Source organism: Engraulis encrasicolus, chromosome 3 (assembly GCF_034702125.1).
Source record: "Engraulis encrasicolus isolate BLACKSEA-1 chromosome 3, IST_EnEncr_1.0, whole genome shotgun sequence".
Classification (NCBI taxonomy): domain Eukaryota; kingdom Metazoa; phylum Chordata; class Actinopteri; order Clupeiformes; family Engraulidae; genus Engraulis; species Engraulis encrasicolus.
Window position 1 is genome coordinate 9310709 of NC_085859.1, and position 25639 is coordinate 9336347.

Consider the following 25639-nt stretch of genomic DNA (forward strand, 5'->3'; position numbering starts at 1 on the left):
ATGAGAAAGAATTAGGCTAAGTATTGAACAATCTGCATACACACTCAAATACAGCCCCATTTGATATCAGGCATGCACGCACGCATGCACGCACGCACACACGCACACGTACAAACTTTACCACCATCTGAAAAATATTTGCTACCATTCAGCATTCAGTTGAAAAAGGTAGGTCTGCACACTGCCGATAAGCTCCAAAAATAAGCTTATTTTTGGAGCTTATCGGCAGTGTGCAGACCTACCTTTTTCAACTATCTGATTTTTTTGTCTGGCACCTGCAACAAGTGTTTTTGGATGTGCGCGCCCAACCCAAAACTACCATTCAGCATTCACTCAAAAGAAAATGTTCATTCTGTGCACAAAATCTACCAGTCATAGATATTTGTGCGTGCATGAGTGAGTGTCTGTATGAGAGGGGTGTGTGAACAGAATGACCCTTTGATCCACATACACTCCTATTATGGAACTGACAACTAGAGAGAGAGAGAGAGTACAGTCTATTATTGTGCCTCAAAGAGATGTGTGTGTGTGTGTGTGTGTGTGTGTGTGTGTGTGTGTGTGTGTGTGTGTGTGTGTGTGTGTGTGTGTGTGTGTGTGTGTGTGTGTGTGTGTGTGTGTGTGTGTGTGTGTGTGTGTGTGTGTGTGTGTGTGTGTGTGTGTGTTGTCATTTGAGTGAATGTTTATTTATTATCAAGTGCATAATGTGTGTATGAGAGAGGGCTGCAGGGGCATTACAACAGCTTCACTGATGATGATTCTGATGCTGATGATGATGACGATGATGACGAAAGTAATGAGCGGTATAACCCAAACCCTGGGTAGAGAGTGTGTGTGAATGTGGTGTGGACTCTGTGCAGGAGGGTCATTGTGTCTCCCCTGATGCTGTAGAAGGCCAGAGTTCCTGCCCTGTGATCCACATACACTCCTATTCTGGAGCTGGCCACTAGAGGGAGATTAGTACGTTCATTATTGTGCCAGAAATAGGAACTGGGGCTGGGATAGAGGGCCAGACTGCAGGAGTGATCATTACGTCCAAACACACACTCATTACCTCCTTTCCTGCTGATGCTTTTATATGACACTGCTATATCAACATTCACACCACTCCACTCAACCTCCCAGTAGCAGCGTGCAGACACACCCTCTCTACACAGCACCTGAGGATGCACATCAAATCTGTTTGGATGATCAGGGTATGACTGGGGGTCCTTATATCTGAAATCCACCCTCCTGCTCTCCTCAGACAGATGTAGTTCTCTGAATGCTGTGTTTGGATCCACAGTGAAGTCACAGGTATCTGGATAAAACACAGGACGCACAAAACGTGTTTTTAGCTTCTAGTATTTGTGTGTGTGTGTGTGTGGGTGTGTGTGTGTGTGTGTGTGTGTGTGTGTGTGCGTGCGCGCAAGTGCGTGTGTGTGTGTGTGTGTGTGCGTGCGTGCGCGCAAGTGTGTGTGTGTGTGCGTGTGTGTCACATATGTGTGTGTGTGTATACAGTTGTGCTCATATGTTTACATACCCCAGCAGAATAAACGCTTTCTTCGCGATTTCTCACAAAATATGAAGGATTACACAAAACCTTTTTTTTCACTCATTGCTAGTGACTAGCTTAAGATATTTATAAGCAATATTCTGTGTTTACTCTTTCAAAAGCATGATCACAACCCAAACTACCCAAATGACCCTGTTCAAAAATGTACATACCCTAGTTTCTGATGCTGAATATGGCCCTGTTTAACATCAGGGACCGCTCTAAATTGTTTGTGGTAGTTGTGGATAAGGCTCTTAATGTTCTCAGATGACAAAACAGCACATTCTTCCTGGCAGAATGGTTGTTCTCTATAATATCTTTGGGTGTCTTGCTGGAACCTCACATTTGAGGTTTCCCCTGAGTGGCTCAATGATGTTGAGATCAGGAGAGTGAGATGGACGCTCAAAAACCTTCATTTTATTCTTTCTGAAGCTAATGACGGGTTGATTTGGCTTTCTGTGTCGAAATATTGTCATGTTGGCACCGTTGGAATTTCAATTCAGAAATGCAATATGAGGAGTTTGGTTGGAATCAAGCCAATGGGCAAGGGAATCATTGCATTGCAATGATCATTGCAAGGGAAATTGTTCAGGAGGCATAGGACAACCAAAAAATAACTTCAGGTGAAATATAGGACAACATGAAAAAATGTTTTAAACTGTACAGGAAAGAGGCACTTGAGGAAAGATGGGCTGTTGGGGGTTGCCAGGAGAAAGCCATTACCACAAAAATGCAAACATGTTATTTTGCATATGATACACCAAATAGCACAGTGAGAAGCATCAAAATGCCTGTGACAAAGTCATTTGGAAAAATGAGATCAATATGGAACTTTTTTAGGCCACTATTAACAGTACCATTTGGAGAACAGTCAATGGAGCCTATGATGAAAGTTACACCATACCCTTCTGTGAAACATGGTCATGGACCACTGATTTCATGGGGACATTTGAGTTACAAATGCATTATACTTTTGATCCATACTCGCAGAATGATGAATACATTGCCCTGTGAAAAATACTGGAGGAAACTTGACACACATCAGCCTTGAAACTGCACATGGTCCATTGTTTGGACATGCCAACATGACAATATTTCAACACAGAAAGCCAAATCAACCCGTCACTAGCTTCAGAAAGAATAAAATGAAGTTTTTGAGCCGAACCCTGCGTCTCACTCTCCTGATCTCAACATCATTGAGCCATTCAGGGGAAACCTCAAATGTGAGGTTCCATCAAGACACCCAAAAATATTATAGGAAACAACCATTCTGCCAGGAAGAATGTGCTGTTTTGTCATCTGAGAACATTAAGAGCCTTATCCACAACTACCACAAACAATTTAGAGCGGTCCCTGATGTTAAACAGGGCCATATTCAGTATTAGAAACTAGGGTATGTAAACTTTTGAACAGGGTCATTTGGGTAGTTTGGGTTGTGATCATGCTTTTGAAAGAGTAAACACAGAATATTGCTAATAAATATCTTAAGCTAGTCACTAGCAATGAGTGAAAAAAAAGGTTTTGTGTAATCCTTCATATTTTGTGAGAAATCGCAGAGAAAGCGTTTATTCTGCTGGGGTATGTAAACATATGAGCACAACTGTATGTGTATGTGTGTGTCGCATATGTGTCACAAATGTGTGTGTGTATATGTGTATGTGTGTGTCGCATATGTGTCACAAATGTGTGTGTGTGTGTGCCTGTGTGTGTGTGTGTGTGTGTGTGTGTGTGTGTGTGTGTGTGTGTCTGTCTCTGTGTGTGTCTCTGTGTGTGTGTCCAACTCACACTGTAAGAAGTCTTCTCTGGTCACTGGTTCAGCAATAAGAGCCTGACCATCAAACACTAAGAGAGAAAACATACCATTGGTCTTACTAAGTGCATTAACAGCACAATATGCTCCACATTTAAGTCTCCAGCTTTATACATCTTGCCGGGCAGCATGTCCTGTGAAACAGATAAAGATGGGGTTGCCCTCTCTCTACATGTCCCTTCGTAGATTGTGGATTAAGTGTTAGGACAGCTTTGCACTACAATGATTCAACCCAATAAATCAGACATGTGTTTTCCAATGTCATACAGTATGTGTTAATTATTGGCCACTGGAGTGGTCAGTAGTCACCTTTGCTGTGGAATAGTCCACCTATAGGAAGCAGGGCTGCCCATCTAACCCCCTGATACCACTAGTTGGCCCATACAGTAGCTATGACAGTTTGATTCGTTTATTTGGGAGGACCAAAAATTATTGAGTAAACAATACAGCGCCAAAACAATGTTAAAGAAGCAATAATGTGTCTTTTACATAAATACCAAAATTATAGTGGTCTACAGCCTCTTCAAGGATACAAGTGGCATCTCCTTCTCCATATATGCAAACTGCCTATAACTGCAGACAGTGAGCAATACTCAGCTAGCTCCTTTGCTAAGTGCCACCATGGATGTTTTGTAGCCACTGTCTGTCAATGCATGAACTACTGGTTGATATTTCACACATTTTTCAGCAAAGCACAAGTCCATTTATGCGTCAAAGCAGCATCCTATTTCCAGTACGGTGATGGTCCTCGCAGTGTCATCAACAGGACCATCACCGTACACACGCACACACACGGACACACACACAGAGACACACACACACACAGAGCGCTGCACCTCCAGTCTACAGTCTGTAACACTGCTTGAATGACAGCACCATCAATGGTCTCTTTTCTGAATAGTCAGCAGCCTGGTGGAGTTGGACAGCCTTGCAGCCTGGTGGAGATGAACAGTCTAGCAGCCTGGTGGAGATGGACAGCCTGGTGGAGATGGACAGCCTGGTGGAGATGGACAGTCTGGTGGCGATGGACAGCCCATTAGCCTGGTGGAGATGGACAGCCTAGCAGCCTGGCGGAGATGGACAGCCTAGCGGCCTGGTGACATCTCTTGAGTGTTTTTTCTCCTCTGCAGTCAGACTCCTTAACATCCCCTAACCCCCACCCCCACCATTCCCCCACTGCACAATATAATATACTGATACGGTAATGACTTACTCTGTGGTGGAATGCCCTCCTTGCTGTGTGTTCTTCTGACTGGGAGTTCAGGATCAGTATCTGCAGACCAACACAGAGACACACATTCACCCACATGCACCTCACATCTAATGGCTTGGGAGGACAAGGCATCAGCTTCAGAGTTCTTCCGAGCAATACTTTGGGAAATCTGCCATATCCTGGAAGTTAAAAGGGTGGGCATAACCAGTGTCTATAAAATGCCTTTGTATATGTGTGGATCACCCTCTGCATGGAGAGTTTGAGCTTCTGCCATCTGGTAGAAGGTTTAGACTTCCAACATTTAATAGATACAAATGCACCTTCATCTGCACATCTATAAACATGTTAAACTTGCACAGATAATGCTGCCTCCTGCACTTTGCATCCTTGCATTTTTTTGCACATTGGACTGGTATTGTTATCTCCATGTCTTGATCTGACCTTTTATCTTTTCTTTATTCTCTTTGTCTCTTCTTTTATCCATTCAGTTTATATTGTCTTTATTTTATACATTTTTAATTCTGTGTATTGGTCCCTGTCTTATGTCATTGTGCTGTGTTGACTCCTGGTACCTGAATGTCTTCAAATACCTGCTATCAACCAAATTTCCACCTTGGGGGACAAATAAAATACAAAAACTTGAACTTGAAACTTGAACTTGTATGCTATTGGTTGAAATGACAATTAATAAGACCAGGGCATATCCAGTGTCTATAAATTGATTTTGTATGCTACTGGTCGGTAACCAGCATAACAAATGCCTTTGTGTGTTACTGGTAAAAGTTATAATTAGTAAGACCAAGATCAATAAGACCCATCGACCAGGCAAATGATAGATCACCTTCAACCCATAACGACCAAGACACTTCCAAACAAAAATTATGGTAGACCTACATAAATCACACACACACACACACACACACACACACACACACACACACACACACACACACACACACACACACACACACACACACACACACACACACACACACACACACACACACGCGCACACACACACACACACACACACACACACACACACACACACACACACACACACACACACACACACACACACGCACACACACACGTTACACATTGACAGCACGTCTGTGTTTTCTGCACATTTGTGTATGCATCATTTCCGTATGCAAGTGTCTTGATTGTTGTGGGTGTAGCCTCTTGGGTTATTGCCTGTTCATCCAGTAAAACACAAAAGCATTTGCCATGCTGGTTACCGACCAGTAGCATACAAAATCATTTTATAGACACTGGTTATTCCTTGATTTGATGTTTTTGCTTTGACCAGTAGCATACAAAGGCGTTTCATAGACACTGACTGGTTAAACCCTGGTCTGATTTGAGTTCTGCTTTGACCATTAGCTTACAAAGGCATTTTAAACACTGGTCTTCTTGTTGTTTCAAGCACTAGCATACAAAGGCTTTTGATTAACACTGGTTTACAGAATAATGTGATGTTATAGATTGAGAAACACGGAGGGGGGGGGGGGGGGGTGTCTTATATTCATGCATCAGACACAATTCCACCAAAAATAACATTTGAATATTTTGACATTAAGTTTAAGATTAAACTCAAGTTCAGAAATGAACTGTGATCTAACTGCAGGTCAACAAGCCATTTAAGACTAATCTGTGCAAGAGGTAGAGGGGCCTAACCATGCAGGAGTGAGGAAAAGAGGAACAGGATCTCTGTATTGAAGAGTAACTCTATAGACTATAGACTTTTTGTGAAATGTGTTCATGGAAATGATGTGAAATGTTCTATTTAAATGTGGAAAAACAAAACAAAAGGACACACACACACATGTGTCTAGTGATACAAACACATACACACAGACATCTGGTCCATTTTGTGTGTGTGTGTGTGTGTGTGTGTGTGTGTGTGTGTGTGTGTGTGTGTGTGTGTGTGTGTGTGTGTGTGTGTGTGTGTGTGTGTGTGTGTGTGTGTGTGTGTGTGTGTGTGTGTGTGCGCGCGCGCACATGAGAGCATATGCGACTGTGTATGTGTTGGAAACTCACGCTGTATGCTCTCGATGATCTGGATATTTTTCACAGCTTCAAGATAAAAAGAGAAAAACAATGAGTTATGTTTTACCTTAAAAAGCAAATTGAAGATGTCAGTTATGATTCATATGTCTGTTATGGTGTTTGTCCAACCTGCTGCAGATATCTTGACAATTTCCTGCTTGAAGACTGACTCTAATTTCTCCTCCAGCTGCATCTTCAGTGCAGTCACAGATTTCTTCAGGGGCTCCAAGGAGAAGTTTTGGCTGAAGGTCACGTTGGTTGAAATTGTGCTGTAAGGCCTCCCATTGATGGACACAATATTCTACACAGAGAAACACACACAAAACACACACACACACACACACACACACACACACACACACACACACACACACACACACACACACACACACACCAGGTGAGGGAGAGCTTGAACTGCAATTAACAGGGCTGCACTGCCACTGTGTTTAGCTGTTTTGAACGCTCTATAAAGTAATGATGTTTACCTTGAGGAAATGGATGGGATCCTGAGTCAGTGAAATCTGCTTCATCTCAGCATCTGTCCTCTTCAGCTCAGCAATCTCCTGCTCCAGTCGCTTCAGGAGTCCTTCAGCACGACTCACCTCAGCCTTCTCCTGAGCTCTGATCAGCTCTGTCACCTCAGAGCGCCTTCTCTCAATGGAGCGGATCATCTCAGTAAACATCCTCTCACTCCCCTCCACTGCTGTCTGTGCACCAGACTGATAGGACACACACACACACACACAGATGAGAGAGAGAGAGAGAGAGAGAGAGAGAGAGAGAGAGAGAGAGAGAGAGAGAGAAGAGAGGAGAGAGAGAAGAGAGAGAGAGAGAGAGAGAGAGAGAGAGAGAGAGAGAGAGAGAGAGAGAGAGAGAGAGAGAGAGAGAGAGAGGCGCAGTGATTAGATTCATAATATTTGTGTTTTAACCCATTTTAGCCTAAGCCCTTTTTGGGAAAGGGTGCCCTCTGCCTTTTAAAACACTGATTCTTGAGAAAGTGGCTAAAACAGGTTGTAATCTTGAAAGAAAAAAAAACGAAGTGAATTACAAAATAATATGGTATATCCTCGTAGACAAAGGTCTTGGCTTTTCAGAAATGCACAAGGCCAATCTCCCCATTTTGATTTTTTTTCAGAAATCAGGTTTTTCTCCGATCATACCTTGTTTTTTGTCAACACCGTCAGACACAATTAAAAGCAATAAAAAGTGTATTGATTTGGTTGCATATGTATCTGGAGTTTTTAAGTGATTGTGTGTGTTTTTTGGTTCACACATACGCCTTTAAATGTTGAAAATTCACTTTCATTCTATTTTAATACTGCTTCATGTGTTCTAATTTACAAATATGTGCTGGCAGACAATGCTTACTTAATGCCTAAATGTATCAAACATTTTTTTGTAATTTCACAAATATTAGTGTAGGCTTAAATTTGCTATTACTTTGATAATTCAACAACTCCAAAGGAAAATTTTGTAAGCACATTCATTTAAAATGTCCAAAACTCCTTCTTACGGTGGTGACTTAAGAACTGACGGTGGTGACAGTAATCTGAAAGTGGTGAAAGTGACCTAATTATTACCTACATTTAGCAAAATAAATAGCCCTCTCAAGTCAATGACATCTAGCATAAGAGTGATTCTCTAATTCGCCTACACTTTTAAGTCCGTGGATTTTATTTGGCAATTCCACTAACTATTAACTGCATCCAATGATGTTTTGGACAATAGAAAACATTTATCTTTCATATAATACAGAAAGTGTAGACATAGCATTATTTCCCTCAGCAAGAATGAATATTTAATACTGGTTTTGGGCGTTTTCATGCCGTCCTGTTTTCCAAATGTCAGATTCAGTCTTCATATTAGCATGTAAAGAAACTTGTTTTGCCCAAGACGATTGCAAATGTTGATTCACAGTAATCATCACAATATGACAAAACTGTCAGAAAGACCACTGTCCTTTCCATTATACATGAAATTTGCCATTTTGTGTGTGTCCACGAAAACTGTGTTAACCGTGTCACGGTCTGAAACCGCCTCCATAAATCAGTAATGGTTTGGTCTTAGGCCATACAAATAACATCACGTGATGTCATAACCTCTTTGGCAGGATACGGGAAGACTTTTTGGTAAATTTTGAGCTCCATCCTTCCATAATTTAATCCATTCTTTTTTATGTTCTCATAGCGGGAAAATTGCCTGTCAACTGTGTTATCAACATATTCATAAGAATCTGAATCAGAAATTACATGTAGAAAAACACAGATAAAGCATACAGATACATGAATTGATTAAGGTGTTGTGGTGGAACTTCTGAGGTCCTCAGTTAGCACAACACCATAAAAATGGCTGAAATGTCAACGGTGTTACCGTCAATGGCGTTACAATTAAGTATGACAGTCAGGGTTGCCAGATGAGGCTGATGATTTCCAGCCCAAAAAATGATCAAAATCCGCCCTAAAAACCCGCCCAATTCTATTGATTTATATGGCAGTGGGAAGGTTTTTCTGATAGATGCCATTTTTACCCGCACACGGCCATCCTAAGCAGCCCAATTGGGCGGGAACCAGCCCAATCTGGCAACACTGATGACAGTTGAGGAGGAGTATGTTTTTGCCAATTTATATCCATATTGACAGACAAACAAACAAAATAATTTGTGTTCTAGGGAGATGGGTTTGTCTGCTCTGTTTTTTTCTCCTAAAAAGTGCCGACTTGTTCCCCTGCACTGTTGACCGTAACACAGTTGAGTTACACCGTTGACTGTTTTGAAAGTGTTTTTGCGCTATTGATCCCTTATGTGTTGGAAAAATCCTATGAACATACACTAGGGATTATCTCTGGAGAAGGAAGTCTTGTGTAAGGAGAGTGACTATATTCAAATCAGACGTTACAGGGATTTATGATGAAAAATGTGTCAGTCTGTATCACAGTGACTCATAAAATCCTACTTATGAAGCTCAACAATCACATTTTCTATATCAGTTGCACAGATTAATGACAACATTACTGCTAAGGGACATAAGCACTTTCAAACACATATTGTTTCAACTCTGTAGTATTTTTATATATGTTTGAAATGACATAGTATTTGTCCATAACACTGTTGACAAAATAATTAAGCAAATGTTCGCTTTCATTAGAGTATTTATCAAATGATTTAAGATTAAGCTTGGCAATTTGTTTGTTTGGAAACTTAAATATATACACTATGTAAACATCTAGGTCATTTAGTTGAAAAAAAATGCTGATAATTGACATTTTGCTTTTGCCAAAAGCGTAGGGAAATCGTAGAATCACTCATAAACACTTTATGTTTGTGCATGCACAGTATGTTTGTGCAAGTGTTTTTTCTTCATTTGTTAGATACTCTAGGAAGTAGGCCTACATTATGGAAAATGTGGCATAAACAGGTTTTAAGTTGTTCAAATCCAAAATATAGAGGTGTATTATCATAGATGAAGGTCTTGGCTGTGCAGTGAATGTATTGGCCAAGCTCCCCATGTTTTACATTTTTCATAAAATGGGCTCTTTCTTGGTTTTGTCACCAGCGTCAGACAGAATTAGAAGTAAAAAAATATGTTTACTGTATTTAAGTGAATTACTTTCACAATTTAACATAATTGTAGATACTTATTGGAAGCATATTCTTAAAACTTGTCAAAAACATGTAAAACACATGCTTTTTTGTGAACTACATCAGATGTCACCACCGTCAGGTTTTGTGACAAAAAACCCTCCAAATGCACCTCAGTGGAGGCTGGAGTATAAGTTTGGCTCACAATTATTACTGACATGTCTGGTAATGTCTCATTAACCAGCACAATTTAGTAAAATATTGAACAAGATGATGAGCGGAACAAAATCTGACGGTGGTGACATCTGACGGTGTGAGACAAAAAAACATTTTACATATTATGCATTTTTTGCTCACATTAGCCACTTCGTTTTCGCTCTGTTTCTTAGGGGCTTCATGCCGCTTCTGAAAAAGTATATATAATTAACATTAATGTAACATAATACTATTTAAACCCCCGACGGTGTTGACAGTTTATGGTTGGGACAGTACCAGTGTCCAAACAAATTAACAAATTGAGGAGAAATTAGTAAACTTACAGGAGCTTCAGTGATGGTGAAGTATTCAGTAGAGCTAAAGGTTTGAAAAGGGGTCCTAAGTCATGACAATGACCTTGTGCATACCTGATTTTATTGTCTTTTTAAAAAAATCTGACGGTGGTGACTAATATGCTGGACACACTTTGAGCAATCAGAAAATAGTAATAAATATTGCTTTACACGCACTATGTGCATATCTGCAAAACCACTTCAATATGGACTTTCACATCATGGTGATATTATTCAATAATATCAGTGATTTTTACATTTTAAGTCAATTGAAATGATGACGTCTGTCCTTGGGACAGCTGTTTTTACAGGGTGTGGGCAGGTTTATAGCCATGAAAAGTAATAAAATTACACTTAAATATTTCAAACGACTGTACATTTGTGTAACAGACCCCTGGGTCTTTACCTGGATTCATTTTGTTCATGAAAATGTAATTTATTTTCAACAAAATTGACAGTTTATTGCTGAGACATGTTTTAGCCACTTTCTCAAGAATCAGTGAAATCCTAATTATCTCAAACTCCGAAGCATATACAAATAGGGGTGGGCAATATGTCAAAAATGTCATGTCATGATTTTTTAACATGAAATCTCGATTTCGATTTTTTTTATCAAGATCTTCCATCCAAAAAAACAACAGAAATCAATTTTGATATGCTAGCAATTTATAACTTGCAGTTAATAAAATGTTAACACACTGATGACACTCTCATAAAGTGCACAAACTGCAAGGCGATCTATACGATTTCTTCACTTTGGCAGATTCCAGACGGTACTCGATATCACGATTCACGATTAATATCGTCATATCGCCCACCACTACATACAAACATGAAATAAGTTGCATTTAAAAGCTAGGACCCTCATGTTGCATTAGAATGTGCTCATTCAGCTCTAACATGTCCACATGTTTAATAAAAAAAAAAAAAACCCTCAAATCTCAAGAACCTGAATGCAGCCTATCTGTGTCTCCAGGCTACAATGGATTAATTGAGACCAAATCATGGAAGGCATGTGATAGGACACACACGCACGCACCCACGCACGCACGCATGCACGCGCACACGCACACGCACACGCACACGCACACACACACACACACACACACACAGTCTTCTCCTCTGGTCAGTTCTCACCTTGAGAGTCTCCGCAGCCTTCCTCAGCTCCTGCAGCTCCTTCTCCTTCAACTGGATTATCTGCTGGCATCTCCTCTGGCTCTGCCCCAACCCCTCCTGGAACACCAGGAATAAAACCATATTGAGTTTCAATCATTATCTTAAGATGTTGCACATTGGGGTATCACTGAGTTAGATTAAATTGGTCTGTTTTAACTTTTTTTAAACAAATATTTAAAACAATATGCCCTTAGTTCGGCTGTGACATATTGAAAATGTGAAGAAACAACAGGCTGGAGTTTTAATGTTAAATGACGTGAGAAAAAGTGCTCAGAGCCTGTAAGTGTGACAGCAATTTCTGACAAGTTGTTGCGGCTACACCCTGAAGTTGGCCTGTCAATGTTTTACAGAATGTAGACATTGAACCTTTTGTCATAATAGACTGCATCTTGGTACCTCTTCACTTTAATAAATACATTAAATGAATACATTTAAACTGCAATTCACCTCTTCAATGAAACACAAATCACAAACATGGTTATGTTGGTATACAACGTTGGTGACCTGTGCATAAACTACAGAAATGAATAAATACACTACACTTGAACAACATATCCGTGAGAGAAAGGTTGCGTGTGCCTCAGTGTGTTAATATTCAATGACAGCAGTCAAACCTGTTTTTCCACATCGCTCTGTTTTTACAAACACACACATTCACCTTGTAGTGAGGTGTTACAATATGTCCACTGAAACACAGGGCAGGGTATGGCAAAATGGATTTAAACAAACTTCAAATCAGTGTCTTATTATGTTCCTGCTTTGTGGAAGATGAAAAAAAGACATCCCAAATATACTGATGTCTTACCTTTTTATGACTCCACTCTGCTGCAGCCGTGATCGTGTCATGACCTTTATGATCATCCATCGTACACAGATAGCAGATGCAACTCTGGTCAGTGCGGCAGAATATTTCAAAAACCTTCTTATGACGGGAGCAGATCCTTTCCTGTAGTTGGCCTGTGGCATCGGTAATGGTGTGATTTCTATCAACAAGTTCATTGTGAGCATTTAGGTGAGCGTCACAGTATGACTTGAGACACTCCAGGCAGGACTTGACGGCTGTGAGTTTTCTTCTAGTGCAGAGGTCACATGCCACATCTCCAGGTCCAGCATAATAGTGAGCAGGAGAAGCCACATGGAGACTGGTCTTCCTGAACTTGTCCACCACCTCAGCAATTAGTGGGTTTTTGTGGAGGACAGGCCTGGAGTCGAAAGTGTGCTTACAGAGGGGACAACTATATTCTCCTTTCCCATCCTCCTGATTCCAGCAGCCATTAATGCATCTTATACAGAAATTATGTCCACAGGGAATTGTCACCGGATCCCTCAACAGCTCCAGACAGACTGGACAGGTGAATGACTCCTCCTGAGAAGACACTGACGCCATGTTGTAACTCTTCTGTAGCTTTCCTTAACACTCTGAGAAGCAGCAGCAGAGTGACAGCTGACTTCCTCAGCTCCTTCTCAGAACACTAAGGAGGAGCATACAGGGTGGGTGGGGTTTGGGATTGGCCAATCAGAATCGTTCCTGTTATCAGTGGGAAAGAAGGTAGGACTAGGTGGGATGGATGTGGGTCTGGTCAACCAGGTGACAATGGCAGTGTTCAAGAATAGTTTCCTCGAGCAGAAATGGGTTGGGCATTTTTCTACCCTGAACGTTTTGCTATGTTGTGGCCAAACAAGTTGTTCAATCAGGAAACGGCAGCAAAATGTTGCAGCAGTTGAACACGCCCTGCAGGGCAAGTTGCTTCCCCAGTCGTTTCCCTCGGCCTCCAGTCTTGGCTCTAGTCTGTTATAACATTAATGTCACTAAAATGGTAATGACCAAGTCTTAATTCTTAAGATACTTTCTGTATTGTCATAGCAATGTTGTTATGATGTAGTTGAGTGTTTTTAGTAAAGAGTGAATAGGCCTGTCGATGGGCCCATCTGCAGTAAGAGGATACAGCAGCATATAGTGCAGTGATTCACAATGCTTTTGAATGTTTTGAACCAACACCCCCTTGAGCTTATCATAAACCTCCCAACGCCCCCTTGATCTCATCATAACCCTGTCAGCGTCCCTCTTAGTATTACAAAATAAAATCCACTAATGCCCCCCAATGGCAACTCAGCACCACCTCTCAGATGTCTCCTTCTCACTGCTCCCAAGTGCTTCAGTGTAGATTCCGATACAGGCATGTCCGGGGGCACTGCGCAAAATCACACAAACTGTAGATGTAACGGAGGCTAACTATAGACAAATCGAGGAAGCCAGATGAACTAGTTAAAGGGACACTGTTTAGGAAATGGTCAAAAAAGGTACTGCAACTATGCTGCTCATTGAAACTGGGTTGGCGTTTTATTAAAATTCTGTTCTAATAGTGAAAGATGTCTAGAAAACAGGTGATTCACATTTCAGGTTCATTCTTAATTTTCTAACATCATTGACAAATATAACCTTCACATATCATCATAGACATGTTAATGTTTTAGTTGTGATAACACAGTAAAATGCTCTTGTCGCTGGGGAATATTAACTTTGATATACAATAAAAAAAGAACATTCCAATGTTGAACAAACAATATTATAACAACCCTTGCCCTGAAAGCCTTTTCCTTCCAGGACATTGTGCTCCCCGAATATCAACTGTTTCACCTAACCCCTACTAACCTCTACGACAAGTAGAGTGGCCCTGTCAGTTCAGTTTAGCTGTTGAACTACCCAAAACAACCAGTGACACCATGAATCATCACTGATGATGTGTCCTGACAGACTTGACAAACAGCACATGCATATTACAATAGCAGCAGTGTCTTTATCAACTGTAACAGCTCCAACCAATAAGATCCTGAAAACATGAACCATAAGAGTAATTACGTTAATTCATGCCAATAGTGCAAAGATATGACATAGGGAAGTAAGCATCTGGCAATTTGAAGACTATACATTGCTTACATAAGAATATTAATGTACACAACTGTGATTGTGGAGTGACCATAGGGCTGCGTGTGTGTTCTGACTGTGAAGTCAACGAGCCTGGCTCTCCTAGCGGTCAGTTTAGTACCCAGATGGCCAGGGTTCGAGTCCTGGCAGGGCAACTCCACTCGCCTTTGCTACAAATGGTGTCAGAAGTGGGATGGTCACCGTGAAGCCATCGGAGGCGTACCCGTGATGTATGAGCCATAATTCCATGTGAGGGATCCCCAGAATTGGTGATTCCTGTCATGAGCTCACTCCCCGGCATCCTCCTTTGAGATCATGAATCTTCTTTCTCTGTCTGACTGTCTCTCTCTCTGTCTGTCTACATCTCTCTCTCTCTGTGTGTCTGTCTGTCTGCCTCTGTCTCTCTGCCTCTGTGTCTCTCTGTTCTCTCTCTCTCTACCTGGTAACCACTCTCAATTGATTCTAATCATCTGCTCCACTCTACTCTCTGCTCTGCCTAATCACCTTCACCTGTCTCCACTCTGATCTGCTTCACTTACCCTTGTTTACTCCCCAGCTGAACTGCATTCACCCATTCCCATGTTCTGTATACAGTATATAGTCCTCTGTTTCAGTCAGTCATTGTCAGACCATCTGCAAATGCACTCTTGGTCAGATAGTACCTGTACTCGGACCCATCTGTACTCTACTCTGCTCTCCCGCCCTGGAAACCCGACCTGCCTTTTGACCCCAACTCTGTTTACTGTCCTGCCCTGGAAATCGACCTGCCTTTAGTTCCTGGATCTCTGATTGCTCTTCTTCCTCTGGTAATTTTGACCTGCCTTCTGCTTTGCACTTTCACTGAACTGTACCGCTGCCCTGTTTTCACCCCCTGTTGTGTGTGTGTGTGTGTTTTCCCCCAGGACTTTCAGACCCTTCAACTGCTGTGATCGCTGCTCAGTTCCTGGGGGAGCACACACACCCAGCACCTGGAACCCCTGAGACACCTGGAGCCCTGCGGTAACCCTTGGTACCCCCGGAACCCGGAACCCTTCTCATTTCCCACTCCCCTTTCCCTAATCAATAAAAGCCCCCTCTGGGGTTCCTGAACGCACTTGGTTCCTTGTTAGTCTGGTTCCTGACAGATTCTGGTGCGAGGGACCCCATTGATGGGTGAAGCATAAATGAGGGCTTACACTGAATGGGCGAAGCATGAAGGGCAGTTGCGTGAGGGACGCCATGAGTGTGTGATGCACATGGGTGCGCTCCCCAAAGGAAAAGGCAGTGTGATGGAGTGACCATCACTTGGGTTGTGGTTGTGTTGTAATTGCCGCGCCAATGAGCCTCGCTCTTTTGTTGTAGCAGTCAGAGCCCCAGTTTGGTACCAGGCCGGGTTTGAGTTCTGGCAGGGCAACCCCTTCACAACACAACATTTCTGGGATTCCAGAAATTCCAGAATTATGTTCTGTGTGTGGTTTTGTGTGTGTGTGTGTGTGTGTGTTTGCTACTTCAGTTTTTAATGTATATATTCAAGGTCAATATCTCTGAATATAACTTTGAGAGATGTAAATTAATGGCCCTGCTATTTTTGACCGTAACACCATTAAGGTAACAAGTTTGTATATCTTCCACAAATCTCCAGGAATTTCATTATATTTCATAAACACAAATACATGATGTAAGCAAAACACTAGTATGTACGTTATTACACTAGTTACTCCCCTGTACCTAGTGTTGTAACAGTAAACCTGTTAAAATAAAGTGCTACCCAAACACCTTCCACAGGAATTGCCCCCCTGAAGAGATACAGGTTTTGTATTGTGCATGTAATCTCTAAAGTTGAATTAGAAAATAATGTATGAGCCATTTGAATTTTGCTGTTTTCACGCCATATTTTATTATGAAACTGCACAACATACAGTACATGTGTCCATGTACTCAGCATTTCCAATGATGATTAGGCCTCTTAATCCCATGTCTCTGACACATGCTAACCTCCAACCACCAAACTGCACAACATAATTTACAATGATGATCAGGGCTATTAGTCCCCACCACCACTACCACCACCACCATGACTAGCAAATCTTCTGCGGGAAACGCTGTGCTACACCTGTACTTTTTAACACTCGACAAACTCCATACTACACACTGGTCTCCCACTGTTAACACTTCCAGTTAGAGCAGTTAGCAGAGTCCTTTCTCCAACATCACAATGTAAGCCAACAGCACAATGTAAATTACCAACAGAGATACTCAGCTAGCCCAAAATGTCCACAAAATGTCTTATTCTGGCGATGAGAATCTCACATGTGCACAACATCAATAAAGTGTGGTTGAGTGTTTCAAACATTAATCACATTTCTTATACCATTAATGAACAATAACTTCATACTGCAAATGCACATCAATCAATGTACACCAATTAAAACGTAATGCATCACCCCACCACCACCAACATCAGATATGCCACTTCAAATCAGCAAAAGTTGACACATTGTGAGTAAAAACAAAATAGCATCATTTCAATCATATATTTTAGTGTACACCCACACAGAAATATAAATGCGTAAATGCTGCATGAATGATGCAGGAGAATATCTGTAGTGTAATGTCACCAGTGGTGTAATGTCTGTAGTGTAATGTCACCAGTGGTGTGTAACCCTCACTCAACATGTATTTGACTTGGAACACAGCACTCTTCATGAACAAGGGAACAGAGATGAGAGGAAATTTTAATCAAGTAAACAATCTGGTTGGGGTAGGCTCATATACTTGCAAGTCAAGAGTTACTCTGTGTGTGTGTGTATGTGTGTGTGTGGGGTACAGGTCTTTTCGTCGAATGGATTCTTGAGAGGGGACCATTCGAACAAAACGTTGGACCATTAGTATAAGGCAGGGGATCTTTAGTCGAGGACGGTCCGTCTACCGCAAAAGCCAACGAAAGGTCCTTAAAATTGAACTAAAGATCCTTAGGTTTCAACTAAAGGTCCCTTCAGTCTGCCTATATTAGAAATGTAAATCAGCTTTTTTAATGCTCATTTTAACGGGTTTTCTTAGAATCAGCTTTTTTCATGCTCATTTTAACGGTTTTGTCTATTTAAATATGTTCATTTTAACGGTTTTGTCTAGCCTATTTAAATAGGCCTAAATCAGCTGTTAAGTTTTGTTTTTTGTTGATTTAAACATGTAAATCTATAAATAAAATGTACTGAGGCCTACGTGTTTTTACTGGAATGTTGTTGTTGTTTTTACGATTACGTTGTTAAATTTTTTGACAATTTAGCCTACGTTTAGCCTACGCCCTTACATTTTTTGACAACAAAGTTCGGCATGAACCAGAACACTAGGCTTATATAGCCTAACAGTGTTGAAAACATTACAGAACCCATGCACCTGTGTTAAGTCCATGGCTACAGTAAAGAGAGAGAGAGAGAAGTTAAATCGTTACATTAACACTGCATAGGAGCGCGCTCTCTCTCTCTCTCTCTCTCTCTCTCTCTCTCTCTCTCTCTCTCTCTCTCTCTCTCTCTCTCTCTCTCTCTCTCTCTCTGCCCGGCGAGGCAATGTTCTTGGGCGGTAACTTTTTAGATGCGAAGCACCAGCAACAAGAGAATGCTGTCTGCCGACACTTTGATGTTTCTGATTCTGAATGACAACAAAGTTCGCGCATGAGCCAGAGCACTATGCATAGCCTATAACAGTGTTGAAAACATTACAGAACCCATGCTGTGTTAAGTCCATGGCTACAGTAAAGAGAGAGAGAGAGAAGTTAAATCGTTACATTAACACTGCATAGGACCGCTCTCTCTCTCTCTCTCTCTCTCTGCCCGGCGAGGCAATGTTCTTGGGCTATAGTTTTATTAATTGAATAAGCTGGTAGCTGCCTATTTTGTTTCATAGCCTGTCTTTTATTGTTGGAAATCGTCCATCGATCCAGTCAGGCTGCCTATTTTATATCCTATTATTCCCGTGTGTCCTAGGCCTATTTCTTTTGTTCGAAGTCTAAATATGTGGTAAAACTGATTTACCCGCGATTCATATAGGCCTAATAATGGCACAAACTGAATGACAATAAATAGTTCGCGCATGAGGCAGAAAAAATAACAGTGTCGGAAAACATTATAGAACCCCTGCACCCGTGTTAAGTCCATGGCTACAGTAAAACAAAAACAAAAACACAGAGAGAGAGAGAGAGAGAGAGAGAGAGAGAGAGAGAGAGAGAGAGAGAGAGAGAGAGAGAGAGAGAAGTGAAATCGCTATATTAACACTGAGCGCGTTCTCTCTCTCTCTCTCTCTCTCTCTGCCCGGGTTTTTGTTTGTTTGTTTTGTTTTAAAACGACAAAGCTGGTCTCATAAACACCCGTTTGCTTCTGATTCCTGTGGCAGTTGATTATTAGCCAACTGTAGGCTGTGCATTGTTGGTGGATGCAATATTGTCTGTGCAGGTCACTGTTGGTCAGTTCTGGGAAGGTCTATGCCTACATACTACCAATGTAGGCAGATTGTGTCAGCCAGGGGGAAAAAACAGGTGTTGATGAAGACGTGCAAATGCCATAGCCTTGTAATGCGATGACCGTGATATGGTAGGCCTATACTATATAGCATATTTAGCCCATAGGCATTACATAGCCTAGGCTATTTCAAATGATAAATTATAGAACTTTATCACACCTGTCTCACCCGCGCCAGCCCCTACCACCTCCGCCCACCTTTCACCCCCACCACCCCTGCCCCCACGGGAATGGGGGCTGTATTGCCCTGTACCGACAATCACTCACCGGCAATCGCCCTGCATACCATTCTAATGGCTGAAATTTTAATGAGATGGCAGAAAATGCATCTATTGCTTTAAAAAAGGCACATTGCATATGGCACACAGCATTTCTACTTTTTTTTTTTACAAAGAAGAGGTTCAGTTTTGGCGCTTTTTCCTCTGCTGAAATTAGCCGACCTCCACCGGAACGCAAAACTCATAGGCCTATGACACCACAGCGATGATGAGTTGGACAGAGGTCCCGGAACGCACAGAAAAAAACTACCTAGGCTACAATTACGCAAACGAATAAAAACGGGGGGATGCAATTCCCTACATTTTAACGACATTGAGCATGTCAGCTCATGGAACCATACTTTGTTTTGTAATACGGTTGGCAATCCAATGGCCACAACCATAGCCTATTAAATGATGTAATGACAACAACCAATATTTTAGTTTGATCGCTAACTTTATGCTTAGTAGTTTCAGCAAATGCAGTGCATGGAAATGATGCTTTCCACATGAGGTGAAAAGAAACCGAATCGGTATTCTACTACCCATGGAAAGGACAGCGCATGGCTTTCAATTGTTATCCTTTCCCCGTATTCACACAACGTTGGCAAATCCACGCTTTGTTGGCGACTCTCTTGCATATAATTTGGCTAATCCGCATGTGCTGTTGCGATATGCCACTTCACTATTTCAAGGGCTCGTGCCTCGTGCACTGATGGTAAGCGAGCGGCAGCGAAGACGGCGATGTTCCCTAGACTTGGCTTTTATTTGTTTGTTTATTTGTTGGATCCCCATTAGCTGTGGCAATGCCACAGCTATTCTTCCTGGGGTCCTTTTCTTCAATAAAATCAGTTCATAGTGTTAAAAAATTACATCTGAAGATCATACAGAAAACAATACAATAACATATTACAATTACAATAGGCTATAAGCAAAATACATTCAAATCACACAATTTAATACAGCCTGCTAATAAATATAAATTTATCAATATAAACATCTACCCTTTTAAAAATAACTCTTTCCTAAAAATATCTTCACTTGTTTTTTAAAACTAGCTTTAGAACTAATTTGTGTGATAAAGGTTGGCATACAGTTCCATGCAGTGATCGCTCTGTATCCCACTGTTCTTTGTAGGGCATTGGTATTTGCACGGGGTACTACAAATGTCCCTGTCGTTGCAGACCTTGTATTATAAATATGGGAGTTAGACGTTTTACAGAATCTGTTATATTGTTTCAGAGGGATTTTATTATTTAATATTGCCCATGTTGAGGTCAATAAAGAGGCCATTAATTTATCCTCAACTTTTAGCCAGTGTAAAGAAGAGTGCATATGTGTAATGCTGGTATATTGTGAGCATTGTAGAATTAGTCTTGCTGCCTTGTTTTGCACTACCTGAAGTTTGGCTAGATGTGTTGTACACGCATTAGACCATATTATGTTACAATACTCCATCTGACTCAGAACCAAGGCATGTATTACACTTTTCATTAATTCTTGTGTGATAGCACTCCTACATCTTCTAACCAATGCCAGGGCACAACTCATTTTATTCACTATTTTATCTATTTGTTTTGACCATGTCAATCTGCTGTCCAAAATTACACCCAGTAGTTTTGTTTCCTTTACTTGTTCAATAGGTATTTTGTTTATAGAGAGCTGAATCACTGGGTCATTTTTTAAAGAATAGTTAGATCCAAATAAAATACTTTTTGTTTTAGCTATATTTAGGACAAGTTTGTTCTGTTTCACCCAAGCTTCCACTTTTTGTAACACATCATTTAATGCCTCTGTTAGACCTGATGTGGACTTGGCAGAAGCATACACGGTTGTATCATCTGCATACATTGCAACCTTTGCATCTTTTATATCAAATGGAAGGTCATTAGTGAAGATGGAAAACATTAACGGTCCCAAACAACTTCCTTGAGGTACCCCGCATTCCACCTCTACTCCATCAGAAAAACAACCATTAAAGTAGACTCTCTGAGACCTTTTGGTCAGATAGCTTTTTACCCAGTGAATTGCCAATGGTTTGAAACCATAACATTGTAATTTAGAAAGAAGCAAGCCATGGTCAATTACATCAAAAGCTGCTGTGAAATCTAAAAGAACAGCGCCACAAATATTTTTGTTATCTATAGCTTGCAACCAATCGTCCGTCATTTGAGTCAGAGCTGTACAGGTAGAGTGCCCTTTCCTGTAAGCATGTTGGAACTCTGTCATCAAGTTGTTTTCTGAAAAATAATGCTGTATTTGATTGAATACTATCTTTTCAAAAACTTTGGCAAGGGCAGGCAACAAACTTATAGGTCTACAATTAGATGCTGCAAAAGTTGCCTTTTTGTCCTTAGGTAGTGGAATTATCTTAGCCTCCTTCCACTCCTGCGGAAAAACACCTTTCTTGAGGCTGGCATTGAAAATGTGACATATCGGAGCAGAAATGCAATTTACAGTCATTCTAAGTAGCTTACCATCTATGAAATCATTGCCTGCCTGTTTGTCTTTACAGCATACTTGGATCACTCTACATACGGTGCTTTCCTCTACTTCACAAAACTCAAAGCCACTAGGTTTGCCTTTCATAAAATGCTTTATGTTCAGAATAGAGTTGCAATTACTGACTGGTAATTGGCTCTTTCTTATTGAACCCACTTTATTTATAAAATAATTGTTTAGATGATTGGCAATGTCTCTTGATTTAGTGATAAAATTCCCTGCATTCTCAATAAAAGTGGGTTGGGGAGATGCCTTTTTTCCCAATATACTATTTAATGTACTCCATAGTTTTTTCCCATCATTATTGTATCTCATCAGCTGTGAAGCGAAATATTCCTTCTTTTTCCTCATATTTAGTTTAGAGACAAAATTCCTCAGTTTACAATAATTCCTTCTGTCAGACTCACTTTTTGTGTTGATTGATAGTTTCTTAGCCTGGTTCCTCCTGGACATGTATTTTTTCAACTCTTCATCGACCCAAGGTGCACCAAATGTTTTCACTGTCATTTTCCGGACAGGAGCATGAGAGTTAATTACTGTAACAAACTTGGACATGAACGTATTAAGTGCTACTTCTGGATCATTTTCTTTAAAAACATTGGACCAGTCTATCTTACTAGTATCATTCACAAAAGCCTCCTGAGAAAACCTTTTATAAGATCTTGCCAAAATAACCTTAGGCATGACTTTTGGTATGTATCCTTTCCTTGCAATGGCCACAACATTGTGATCACTGCAGCCGATTGGAATTGATATTGCCTTGGAGTAAATATCCATTCTGTTTATGTAAATATGATCAATGCAAGATCTAGTCTCTACACCTCTACTATTAATACCTATCCTGGTCGGCTGATGCACTACCTGCTTCAGTCCACATATGTTGGCAATGTTAGTAAGCCTAAGTTTTAAAGAGCATTTAGATGATAACCAGTCTACATTCAAATCACCCGTTAAGATTACCTCTACATTCAAGTCACATACTTTGTCCAGCATGTTACTTAGAGCATCTATGTAGCTAATCTGTGCATTTGGTGGTCTGTAACAGCAGCCAACTAACATATCCTTCTGATGTGGTAAATGAACTTGCAACCACAACACCTCAACCTCCTCAGTCATTATGTCTTCCCTTACTTTCACCGGGATTTGGTCTTGCACATAGAAGGCAACCCCACCACCAAAACAATTTCTGTCTCTTCTATAAACATTAAAACCAGGAATGGCTACAAAGCCATCACTAAAAGTGTGATCTAGGTGTGTCTCAGAAATGGCAAGTATATGTACTGAATTCAAAGAAATAAAATCTTGGATGTCATTGACCTTGTTTCTTAAGCTACATATATTAAGATGTGCTACCTTAAGACTTTTCTTAGGTAGCCCTAATAACATAAAATGTCCATTTAATACTCAGTCCATTTTTTCCCATGCAGTTTATCACTGCTCTTCATTTGGTATACTGTCCTCTGCTGCCCGGATGACTAATTTGTCATAACGGAGAAAGGCAATATCCCCTCTTTGTCTTGCCTCTCTCATTTTGGGCAGGAGTTCTTTTCTTTTCTGTCGAACAGCTTCAGGGTAGTCCTCATTAATGTAAATCTTCGTCCCCTTCAACTTTTTTGCGTTTCTTAAGACTGTATCTCTGTCCTTTAGTTTGTTGAATTTCACGACTATTGGGCGAGGCCTGAGCGGAGTGCCATCCTTTGATTTGTTTACCTTCCCAATACGCATGACAGACTCTATTCCAAGTCCCTCTGGATCAAGCTTTAATTTGTTCTTGATAAGCTCCAGGACCTTTTCCTCTGAGTGTGAACTGTTTTCCTTTTCCACTTCTGGCATACCATCTATGATGATGTTGGTGCGCCTTGCATGGTTGTCAAGAAAGTCTGTCTTGGTATCTAATGTTAACATGGATTCTGCAAGTTTTACAATGTCTGTTTCTTGTCCTTTCATGCTAGATTGAAGTCCTTTATTAGTCATTTTAAGGTCATCCACTTCTTTCTGTGTAAACTGCAAACTTGTTCTTACTTCCATCAAATCTCTCAGCAAGTCATCAATGCGTTTGTTGGCTGTATCCATGATGGCATTTACACATGCTCTAAAACTGCTTTCTTGTTGCTGTAAAAGTTCCTTGTAGAAAACCTTCTGTTGCTCAAGCAGTTCATGCACCTGAGCCATTGACACAGTTTGATCATTGTCTTTGTCCTTCCCCTTTCCACCAGCCATGTTGTCTTGGCAGGCCTTGCACACAATTCCAGATCTAATTTACACAATCCCAAGTTTGTTGATTGACTCCAATTCCGCACCCCACAGATCACAGTTTTTCAGTTCAGGGTTGTAGATTGTGTTTGTATGAAAAGGTTTAAGGATTGCAAAGATTTTTCCAGATTAGATTTACCAGTTCAGGAGCTCACAAAACAGCAGGCAGGAAACAGGAAACAGGAAGTTCAGGTAATGACTGTCTGCTCGCGCTGCGGTCCGATTGAAAATCCCTCCAGCCAATGCTTTATTTGGAGCGTGTATGCCATATTTGAATGAAACATCACATTGTCTTTGCTGTTTTCGTGCTCAAATTGACTTGTAAGCAGCTGTCGGGTCCTGGGAGGGAAGGAAACGCGCGCACTAGGCGGAGCGCTCGCCAGCCGTGGAAGATATCATCCTCTCACCTCGGCTATCTATCCTTTTTGCTACATGGCTGATTAATGCACCAAAAGTGGCCCAGGCGCCCGTGCCACTATAAACTAGTATGTCCAAAACCTTGTGTGCCGACCAAAATTTGATGAAAACTTTTAAACAATGTTTGGCACAGCCAGGCTTTCCATCTCATCCGCGCATATGAACAAACAGCGAGGGAGGGGCAACTTCATGTAGCCTACATTTAATCAGATACTCGGGATGGAAATGTAGTAGATCCATAATAGTTATGATTCTTAAATGTGTGGGACAAGCAGTAGGCTACCAATTGTGCTTCCCTCACCAAAGCAAACGCTGGACTTCTCCTAGGCCTACTGCAATACGTGAAGAGGTTGCCACTTCAGAATCCTCTCCCTTTCACTCAAACAAAGACACTCTCACTATGTCGAATGTCATATATGATTAACTGTTGCATGCCCCTGCGTCGCGATTATAAAATATGATGTCGATCTTTTTTTTAAGTCGGTGCGCGTTGCCTTCAGCTCTACCATATTGTAACGTGCAGCCGACTGTAGGCTATTTTAAAGTTTAAAAGGTTATGAGTTGGTTTAGCCTGTCTGTCCCCTGTCTGTCGGTTTTATTTACTTTTTTCGGCTTTGTTTAATACAGCTTTTGATTCTGCATTCAGCTCCAGTGTGCGACTCCTTTCTTTCTTTTTATATCTTTTTATATCTTTCTTTTCTATCTTTCTTTGCGCACGCTATAAAATGGCAATAAACCTGTCACTATAAACTACTGGTTAACTGTGTAGGCTATTCTATGCTTTCTAATGTTGGTAAAGGCGGGGTAAGCGGGATAATGTATTGTCCACATGACTACGGAAATATATTTCCTTCGGAGCGGAATAACAGCTCTCTGCCTTCGGC

At 41.0% G+C, this 25639-nt stretch overlaps 2 protein-coding genes across 2 annotated transcripts in view; both read right to left on the bottom strand.

The window, feature by feature from the left end:
* The window catches only part of LOC134446520 (E3 ubiquitin/ISG15 ligase TRIM25-like), a 53204-nt gene that overhangs the window by 22817 nt on the left and 4748 nt on the right, over window positions 1-25639 (bottom strand). Inside the window, exons 2-4 of the mRNA XM_063195883.1 lie at window positions 6736-6907; window positions 6559-6633; window positions 1158-1297 (exon numbers count right to left, since the gene is read on the bottom strand). Of these exons, the coding sequence (XP_063051953.1) occupies window positions 1158-1297; window positions 6559-6633; window positions 6736-6907 (387 nt within the window). The remainder of the gene's footprint in view (window positions 1-1157; window positions 1298-6558; window positions 6634-6735; window positions 6908-25639) is intronic.
* Window positions 7009-13407, bottom strand: LOC134445676 (E3 ubiquitin/ISG15 ligase TRIM25-like). Its single transcript, XM_063194712.1, has 3 exons — window positions 12713-13407; window positions 11869-11964; window positions 7009-7325 (listed from the first exon to the last, which is right to left on the bottom strand). The coding sequence occupies exons 1-3, from the start codon at window positions 13292-13294 to the stop codon at window positions 7071-7073; spliced, it is 933 nt and encodes a 310-aa protein (XP_063050782.1). The 5' UTR covers window positions 13295-13407; the 3' UTR covers window positions 7009-7070.